This window comes from Polyodon spathula, chromosome 27, assembly GCF_017654505.1.
Source record: "Polyodon spathula isolate WHYD16114869_AA chromosome 27, ASM1765450v1, whole genome shotgun sequence".
Lineage (NCBI taxonomy): Eukaryota > Metazoa > Chordata > Actinopteri > Acipenseriformes > Polyodontidae > Polyodon > Polyodon spathula.
The window spans coordinates 3,147,324-3,157,084 of NC_054560.1; the positions used below are offsets into that span (position 1 = coordinate 3,147,324).

Sequence of the window (9,761 nt, forward strand, 5' to 3'; positions counted from 1 at the left end):
AACAAAGACAGGAAGAGATGCCGAGCCAGCAGAGAGCTCCTCACGAGGCTCGCTGAAGCCACAGCGCTGCATTGTTCTGAAACCAGCATGGGGCGGAACCGCTTCAACTGGCTGAGAATGAAGACTGTTTAGAGGGGCACTGTCGTTCCAGGGGCCAAACTGAGCAAGATGAAAAACTACAGTGTTTTTGGCCACTGAAAAAAAAAAAGTACTGCAAAGCGATAATGATTCTACATCTTCAAGTCCCTCAGATGGAAATGAGCTGAACTTGTGGGGGTGGGGGGAGAAGAAAGTTTACATGAAGCTACAGTGACACCCAATGGCCAATCTGGTGTAGTAAACAAAGAAGTGTTCAGTTGTCATATTATACAGGATTTATAGTTGCAGACAACATGAATGCAAATCTATTGTGTACAACTGCTCTTGTACACTTGTGTCTCGTTCTTCTCCTGAAGTGGACGGTATGTGTGGACACCGTCTGCAGTTTCCCTCTTGGACGAACACGACCCCTGGCTGACCCAGACAAACTCCCACCAGTGACCCCGGGGTCCTTCATTGACCTTTTACCCCTGCTGTGTTTTTGGTGTCAATACTCCGCTGAAGGTCAGTGAGGAGCCTGTGGAATGTTGTCCCACTCCTCTTCTTCAATGGCTGTGCGAAGGTGCTGGATATTGGCAGGAACTGGAACACGCTGTCGTACACGTCGATCCAGAGCATCCCACACATGCTCAAACATGTCTGGTGATTATGCAGGCCATGGAACAACTGGGACATTTTCAGCTTCCAGGAATTGTGTACAGATCCTTGCGACATGAGGCCGTGCATTATCATGCTGAAACATGAGGTGATGGCGGCGGATGGCACGACAATGGGCCTCAGGATCTCGTCACGGTATCTCTGTGCATTCAAATTGCCACCAATAAAATGCAATTGTGTTCGTTGTCCGTAGCTTATGCCTGCCCACACCATCACCCCATCGCCACCATGGGGCACTCTGTTCACAACGCTGACATCAGCAAACTGCTCGCCCACGCGACGCCATACATGCTGTCTGCCATCTGCCCGGTACAGTTGAAACTGGAATTCATCCGTGAAGAGCACACTTCTCCAGTGTGCCAGTGGCCATTGAAGGTGAGCATTTGCCCACTGAAGTCGGTTATGACACCAAACTTCAGTCAGGTCAAGACCCTGGTGAGGACGACAAGCACGCAGAGACGCTTCCCTGAGACGGTTTCTGACAGTTTGTTCAGAAATTCTTCAGTTGTGCAAACCCACAGTTTCATCAGCTGTCCGGGTGACTGGTCTCAGAGGATCCCGCAGGTGAAGAAGCTGGATGTGGAGGTCCTGGGCTGGCGTGGTTACACGTGGTCTGCGGTTGTGAGGCCGGTTGGACGTACTGCCAAATTCTTCAAAATGACGTTGGAGGCGGCTTATGGTAGAGAAATGAACATTCAATTCTCTGGCAACAGCTCTGGTGGACATTCCTGCAGTCAGCATGCCAACTGCATGCTCCCTCAAAACTTGAGATATCTGTGGCATTGTGTTGTGTGACAAAACTGCACATTTTAGAGTGGCCTTTTATTGTCCCCAGCACAAGGTGCACCTGTGTAATGATCATGCTGTTTAATCAGCTTCTTGATATGCCACACCTGTCAGGTGGATGGATTATCTTGGCAAAGGAGAAATGCTCACTAACAGGGATGTAAACAAATTTGTGCACAAAATTTGAGAGAAATAAGCTTTTTGTGCGTATGGAACATTTCTGGGATTCTTTTATTTCAGCTCATGAAACATGGGACCAGCACTTCACATGTTGCATTTATATTTTGGTTCAGCGTATATTCGTTCCATAGGTCTACAGCTTTGAAACACATGGTATAGTAAGCATGTGTATTTATTGATACCACACTAAGGTAATGGAAATTCCCTCTTCAAGCATATACTTTCCTGTCATTAACCAATCAACTGCTTCCCCCTTTGATTGATGTACTTTGTAGCCAGTAATATGCTTTAACTCAGAAGACACTGCTGAGGGGAAATTACATGGTATTGGGAATTATAACCTATTTTTAACATACTTAAGTCATGGAAACTTCCTATAGCTTAGTGCAGCACCTGATATCATATTTCAAAATGAAATATAACATGCTGTAACGTGTGTTTCTTCCCTTTATATTATAAAATCGAGAGGATTTGCCCTTAAATTATAGCTCTGTGTTCTTCTTGCAAAGCCCTGTGTTAAGTGCTTTATGTTGAGATAAAATACACCCCCCTTAGCCAGTTCTGAACTTATGAAGACCAGTACGACACAGCTTTGTTTAAAAATGTTTTAATTTCAGATGTTAAATCAGAGGACACAGTGAGAAGTCAGTTGTGTTTTTTTGGTGTCTCGTTATTTAAAAATACAGAAAAACATTCGCTGTGGTGAAATTTTGTACACAGGTCTTATCAATGAATACTTTAGCTTTTGTGACATTGAGATACAGAATACAATACAGTGCAATTTTCATCATATTGGCATCAGTGCTTTTTTTAAACAGTGTTTCTGCTTTCTTCCAGCTTGAATGTGTCACTAATAACCACCTATTGCTGTAAATTAAGAGAGAAGCATGCATAGGGCTGATGCAAGCATGTGTTCAAAACTAAAGTGGAAAATGCATGTGCAAACAAACTGCACAGTGAACAAAGTCCTGGCAACTGCGCAATCAGCTGTACTCTTACTAAATTACCCTGACTAGCAATGCAGCAGCATTACACAGACAATGCAGTGCTCCTGTACTCGGGGGGGCAGCTGCAATAGACCCTTTTTTGCAGTTGTTTGAGAAGTCAGAAATAAAAAGCAAGTGGAGATTATTACTTTGTTCCCTGCTGTAGTATCACCCCTCTCTAGTGTTTTCAGAGCAATGATACCTCATTTAACCATTACTGAGTCAGATTCCTTATTTCTGGTCTGTGCACAGTAGTTGCCGGGAATGTTTACTTACACCAGAACCTTGCTCCAACAAGGCTTTGTGAACATTATAATTGTGCAGTGGTAATGTTTTCCTGTTAGTGATTCACACCAGCACACACTGGCACTTCAATTACAATACTGTGTAATGCTCAATGCTCAATGCTTCTGTAGCCAAAGGTAAAACTGTTGTTCCTACCCTTTGAGAAAATACAACATTTTGATTTGTAAGACAATATGACTACATAACATATAGCACAGGTTTCCAGGGTTTAGTAGTGGTAAAAGTGTCCTGAGGTTCTGTTATTGTGACATTTTCCACTGATAAATAACACAGAACATTGTTCTTAAAAAATAATACATGTAAATGATGAAACGATATCTAATAATTAGTGGTAGTGAAATGTAGCACACGCACGCGCACGCACACACATTGCTGTGCCAGTACAAAGTGAGAGCCTGACACCCTGATAGGTATTTCAATCACAATGACAATCAAAATCTCTCAGATTTGTATCTGTACAAATCAGCTTTTAGCTTAGCACAAATTGATTGTGGCTAATTGTTGACTATTTCCAACAATTTGGGTAAGGTTGATTTTGCCCGCCTCTTGTTTCAGACAGGACGTGTGTGAGTGCCCCCCGTCCAGCAGGGAAGATCAGCACTGTTTCCGCTGTGTGGACCCCTCCCTCACAGACAGGTACGGCATTCCCAGGTTCCAGCGGTTCTCTGGCCAGTAACGCAGCTCAGGCTTGGCCTCTGGGATCTCGGACTGGGCATCGAAGTAAGCAAAGAGGGCACTGCCGTGAGCAGAGGCCACCGAGATGAGAATGTGCCTGCCGAGAGAAGCAGAGACTGGGCTGGTTAGACAGGGACAGGCGGAGGGCTGAAGGGCTACAAACACATTGAAGGTTCCTTTCTTCTTTCAGTGGTAAATGTAGGAATACTAAAAAACTTGAAGTGCGTTCCATGAAAAGCGCTTCTACTAAATGTTGAAGTGAGTTCACATACTTGTAACTCATACATACAAGTACAGGGATGGAAATAAGACTCCTATTGCAGAGCAGTTCCACCCATTCCAGGTTTTACTAGGAGCTTGATTAGCCACAGTGTACAGGTAACTCAGGTGTGTCTTATTAAACTCATAGTAAAACCAGGATAGAAATAACATCCCACTGTAATTAGCTATACTGTTTAATTATTCTTATTTAACTATGTGTGGGGTGGTCCGTGTGTGTGGGGTGGTCCATGTGTGTGGGGTGGTCCGTGTGTGTGGGGTGGTTGTTGTGTGTGGGGTGGTCCGTGTGTGGGGGGTGGTCCGTGTGTGTGGGGTGGTTGTTGTGTGTGGGGCGGTCCGTGTGTGTGGGGTGGTCCATGTGTGTGGGGTGGTCCGTGTGTGTGGGGCGGTCCGTGTGTGTGGGGTGGTCCGTGTGTGTGGGGTGGTCTGTGTGTGTGGGATGGTTCGTGTGTGTGGGGTGGTCCGTGTGTGTGGGGTGGTTGTTGTGTGTGGGGCGGTCCGTGTGTGGGGGGTGGTCCATGTGTGTGGGGTGGTCATTGTGTGTGGGGTGGTCCGTGTGTGTGGGGCGGTCCGTGTGTGTGGGGTGGTCCGTGTGAGTGGGGTGGTCCGTGTGTGTGGGGTGTCCATGTGTGTGGGGTGCCTATCAGCTTGTGTTGTAGGTGCTATTCTATATAGTTTCAGTGCTGGCAGTCCCTCTCACCAGAAGCTGTGCAGGTAGCAGAAGTGGATTCTCTTCCAGAAGCTGCACAGAAACCGGTCGCTCAGCCAGCAGGAGATGGCTAAAGCCCACCAGGCCACAGTGACCAGGGCGAGCCTGTGGATCCGCGGGTCACTGCAGCTGGGCACAGAGAGAGCAGGGAGGGGAAAACAAGAGAAAGAAAAAGAGATCTTACAAACTTGTCCAACTTGAAGACGTTTCAATATCTCATCAGCCTATTTATATTTATTAAAATGTTCCAGTAAAATATTCAGTCATTTTTTTGTAATAGATTATGATTAAATACAAAGGTTAATTAGTAATACATTAACATACATTTTGATGCATATCATTTTCATGGCCTTCTGATTTCAGAACAGAGAATTATCAGTTGTTTGTTTGCTATTTTGTGTGTGTGTGATTAATATCTCCATTATAAATACTGGTGTTATTAGATCAACTGGTAAATTTTTTTTTAAAGATTAATAAAATTAACACACAAATTTAATGTAAAACAATAAAAGGTTTCTTTTAGTATAGTAAGTATTTCCCCAGCAAAATGAGTGAATTTTATTGGGCGATGAGATATTGCTTCGAACAGGAAGTGACATACCTCCTGAGCTCAAGCTGCAGGATGTAGAGAATGTGCAGAGACACACAGTTGAGTGCGTAAGCGTTGATGGTGGGCTTGGCGAAGGAGGACAGGGTGCTGATGGTGGCTGCCAAGAACACCAGGCATGCAAACTGACTTCTGCAATACAGAGAGTACGCTGGCTGATTCACACGGTGCTTCCCAGCCAATAGGAATTCAGAGAAAACCATGGGCAGAGCATCTAATATAGCATGAGGCTGCTGCTAAAATATTTATGAAATACTTAAAAATATAAAGCATTAGCACAAGTGCTGGTTAAGATCTAGGTGTTAGTAGGGTTAGAATGAATTGTTTACAATGTTGGGAACTTCTTTTGTTGTAAAAAGAAGTGTGACATACAGATGTATGTATGGAGACGCCCATATATCTCTGAAACGTGATGCCGGACTCATTTTGGTTTTGGGTCCGTGCCTGCTGCATATTTCACAAGACTGCAGTGCAGTGAAAGAAAGCAGCTCTGAGCGCGGACTGTCACACAATGGTAGCTGTAATGGAAGAGCCCTGAGACAAAGGAGGGACTGCCCTGACATGTGCATCAGTGCAGGGCCAGCCCAAGAGCCCACGGGTCAGGTTTCTGCATTTCTGAAACAGATCCTCTCACAGCGACCACATGCGCTCAAGCAACACTGTGAATGTCTTCATCCAGGTATGAACAACTCCAATTGTCTTTAATAGGAATACGTTCTTTTAAGCATTTAAGACAGCGTTTGTTGTGTTGTGGTTCTTACCTGCTCCTAATGAATGCTGGGAAGAGTCGCCGTGGAAACCACAGTGTGTAGCCAATGGCTAGGACCCAAAGGATGGAGAGCTCGTCCAGTAGCTGACCCATGTAGCTGAGAGTCATGTGATAGTATGCGGAAAACACACCTGCAAAGGAAGAACTAGTTGAAACACTCCACTAGAATATGCTGCACAGAACAAGATGCTCACTAAAGCCTTCCAATGCACTAGAAACACTGCTTCCTGACCACGGACCAGACCTTTTTCAGTGGATTATAAGAAAGTCCTGTGTGTTGAATGAGCTGTCCATGAACATTTAGTTCCCTATTGTATGGCCAGATCTTGTGTTTCTTGTTTTTCCCATAAACAGTAATTGTGTTAGGGCTGGGGACGACATCTCCAGTTCCAGTTTGATGGGATTGGCGAGACACCCAATCCTGGTTTTGTTTTTCAAGGCACAGTTCTTAAAGGAGGGCTGACCAATTATTTTAAATCAATTTTCTCACTTCTCATTAGCTTTATTAACATTGTTACAGCAGAGAATCTTTTGGCTTTTCACTTGTTTTCTGGTATCTTTGCTGTAGGTCACATGGTCTGATTGCAGCTATATCATTGGTCTGATAGAAGCTAGACTGTTGGCGTGAGTGAGCTTCAACGCAGGAAGTGATCAGGTACCAGGAAGCAACAGCAACTGTTTATCTAAAGTGTTTATTTTACAAATATCTGTTTGTTTCAAATTCAGGAATAAAATACAAGATCTTGATACAGAAGGAAAGGGGGGCCAGAGACAATGTTGGTTGTGCTACTAAGAGGTAAGAAAATGAAAGCCTGGCTCAGGCTCCTTTAACTGGGTGTTGGGTGATTTCTGCAAGGAAAATCTTCAAAGTCTAGTAGACCAAAGTCAAGTGCACACACAATTCAGCCAATGCCTTCATCATTGTGGTAATAAGACTGATGCCTTTAGAGCAATATCGATGCCTTACTGGTGTAACAACTGTACAATGACATGGCATGCCCGCATTACAGTGGTAAAAACTACAAGAAGCTAAAGGCTGGTTTCACAGACTGGCACTGATCTTGATTACCGAACGCTCTCTTAGGTGAGGCACTCCAAGATTAGTTCTAATCGAGGTGTGTGAAGCCAGTCAAGTTGCAGTCCACAGGGACCCTCTGCTCCTGGCTTACCTATGGCCATCATCATGAGCCAGACGAGGTGCACTGCCCTGGTCCTCTCCCGGGCGTAGGGGTGCAGCAGGTACATCATGATCGGGGAGAAGATGAAGAAGCTCACATTGCTGACCTGTGGAGGAGAAACAGTGCAGAAACACTCAAAACAACTGGCTGAATCCTGCTGAATTTTCAATTTGACCGCTTTCTAAAGCTGCAATCAGACAATGGTCTTGACACAAAACTTTAACGACTGTTTTAAGGAATGTTAAGGACTGTTAATAAAGCTAGGAAGGGGTGAGAAATAAAAGGATAGAAATGAAATCTGTTAATAAAGCTAGGAAGAGGTGAGAAATTGATGCACAGGAATTGAATCTGTTAATAAAGTTAGGAAGAGGTGAGAAATTGATGCACAGGAATTTAGTATGTAGCGCGATGGCAGGATAAATGAACTTCCCCTGGAGTCAAAATTGAAATTTAAAAACTACAAAACTAAAATAAAGGATAATAGATGTTAAAAAATAAGTCTTGGTTATTGTCCAATTTAAATGAACTGTTCTTTAAAAATGTAAATAATAAGACTAGTCAATAACCACACCGCCTTGATGTTAAACAGATGCTGGACTCAAGAGCTGGAAAGCTTTGTGTTCAGTGTGTACCTTTCTAATGGTCCCTACCTGCCTGTGTTTATGCAAACGCTGCAGCGCTCTGCACATAGTCAGGGCACCCACATTGTTGGCTGTACCACCAAACAGAAAGGGCTTTCTTCTGATGTTTGCAAACAAGTCATCTGTTGTTTAGTTCTTAACCAGGGAATGGGTGCACCAAGGCAACTGACAGAATAAACAGGACAAAGGCACCTGTCACCCACCTGCCCTGAATCTGTGAGAGAAAACAAACCAGGCTCTACTGAACTGGAAGGGATTTGAATTTCCATCAGCAAAGCGATCGAGAGCAGTTTGACTGGGAGTGTGTCTGTCAACCCAAGTTAGGGTTGACTCTCAAGCACAGTTTTGACCCTTGAACCCTATATACCCTATTCACACAAACTGTTTACAAAAATTCTAAAAAGGAAATAGAACAATTTGGCTGAAGGGGATATTTTATACTTTATTACCGAAGGCGACTTTCAGTTACAATGTGTTGTACAAGTCACTGGTGAACTAAACCTACTCCACTACTTAGCACCATGAATGCGGAGTCGTTTCTAGTGGACACTGAAAAGGTTTGAATACTGGTTTGCAGTTCTTACTCGATTGCTCACTTACCGTGTTGTAGAACTCGGCCACAGTGTCGTAGTGCTGGTAATTATCCTCACACCAGTCCACCTCGGAGCTCTGATAGGCAAAAACCCAAGCCATCTCGCCACCGCTGCCCAGGACTGAAGAGAAAACGATTCCTTCTTTAAAACACACACGCTGACCCACAGGGAGATCACGGGCCACATACAAATAATAATGCAGGGAGATTCTGACGTCGTGTTTGGAAAAAAAAAAAAAAAAAAAAAAAAAAGTGTTAGTTTCATTATCAAGATAAGACTGATCATAGATTTGAAGACTTGATACGTTTTATGAACTGTGATTCAAAGCACTGCCTCAAAATGTGAAGTAGTTGTGTGCTGATGTACAGAAGCACATGCATAGAAAACAGGTTAACAGTAAATGAATATATTGCGATTCCGATGAATGTAATATGCAACATAGGGTTTTGATTGATAATAACGTGTTTCTAGGATAAAAGTAAAATATTTTACGGTTTACAGAAAATAAAGCAACTTACATAGGAGAGCTGGGTCTTGAAGCTTGTAGTAACCATGCACACGGTCAGAAAACACACAATGAAAACCACACACATTAATGTACAGACCGGTTTCACTGAAACTCTAACCTCCCTCTGTGACATCAAGCAAACAATGTCACCTAGAAGAAACCGTTACTCCCCTGTTTTTCTTTTGTTTTTTTTAAATACAGTATCCACACAATTATTTCTGTTTTTATACCGGTATGCACGTTGTTCTGCATACCTGTAGAAAAATGCAATGACACGCTTGACAAACCAGTGCAGGCATTCCGTGTATCATACTGAGATCTGATTTTCAATGTTTTACCCCTATTTATATACTCCAAGACTTCCATTTTAAAAAGCTTGGCCGATTTGAAACCCATGTTGTTGTTTTTTTTTTTTTTTTTTTTTTTTAAAAGTAAATTAAATCAACTTAATTTACTTCGTGTGTGATTGAATGCATAAGATTAAAATATTACACAGAAAAAGAAAAAAAAAACGTTGGGAAAATTATGATAAGCAGAAATTTAAAATGCGGATTGAAAACATTTCCACTTGGAGAGTAAGCTTCTAGGCAGTTGACATACATTTTCACAGCGTGTATTTTTTGCTGCATGAATTGTAAGTGCGTAAATTCACTTTATTTTATCTGAAGCTGTTCTGCATAAGAACGCCCGTCTCCAGTGAGCGTGGAAACTGTCCTCCCCGCAGGCAGTCAAACTCGCTGCTGTGATCGTATACAAGCAAACTCATTGAAATCCAAATGCTTGCCAGA

The 9,761-nt window shown here is 43.2% G+C and overlaps 1 protein-coding gene across 3 annotated transcripts; it reads right to left on the minus strand.

Moving 5' to 3' along the window:
* Window positions 1-2,419: 2,419 nt before the first annotated feature.
* LOC121301352 (alkaline ceramidase 1-like) lies at window positions 2,420-9,109 on the minus strand. 3 transcript variants are annotated; one of them, XM_041230668.1, is made up of 7 exons: window positions 8,984-9,109; window positions 8,473-8,585; window positions 7,223-7,337; window positions 6,046-6,184; window positions 5,279-5,416; window positions 4,669-4,806; window positions 2,420-3,786 (listed from the first exon to the last, which is right to left on the minus strand). In XM_041230668.1, exons 2-7 carry the CDS (start codon window positions 8,563-8,565, stop codon window positions 3,609-3,611), a joined length of 801 nt encoding a protein of 266 aa, XP_041086602.1. In that variant the 5' UTR covers window positions 8,566-8,585; window positions 8,984-9,109; the 3' UTR covers window positions 2,420-3,608. The 3 variants fall into 3 exon arrangements, with proteins under 3 accessions (XP_041086602.1, XP_041086601.1, XP_041086604.1); XM_041230667.1 differs by having other exon boundaries at window positions 8,473-8,674; XM_041230670.1 differs by lacking the exon at window positions 5,279-5,416 and having other exon boundaries at window positions 8,473-8,674.
* Between the last annotated feature and the right edge of the window lie 652 nt (window positions 9,110-9,761).

Bases quoted from the DNA above. Each gene is read 5' to 3' on its own strand.
- LOC121301352 (XM_041230668.1), bottom strand. From the start codon at position 8,565: ATGGCTTGGGTTTTTGCCTATCAGAGCTCCGAGGTGGACTGGTGTGAG. The intron at 5,417-6,045 runs GTAAGAACCACA...TCTGTATTGCAG, and splicing joins CCAGCATTCATTAGGAGCAG to AAGTCAGTTTGCATGCCTGG. The intron at 3,787-4,668 runs GTGAGAGGGACT...TTCTCTCGGCAG, and splicing joins TGCTACCTGCACAGCTTCTG to GCACATTCTCATCTCGGTGG.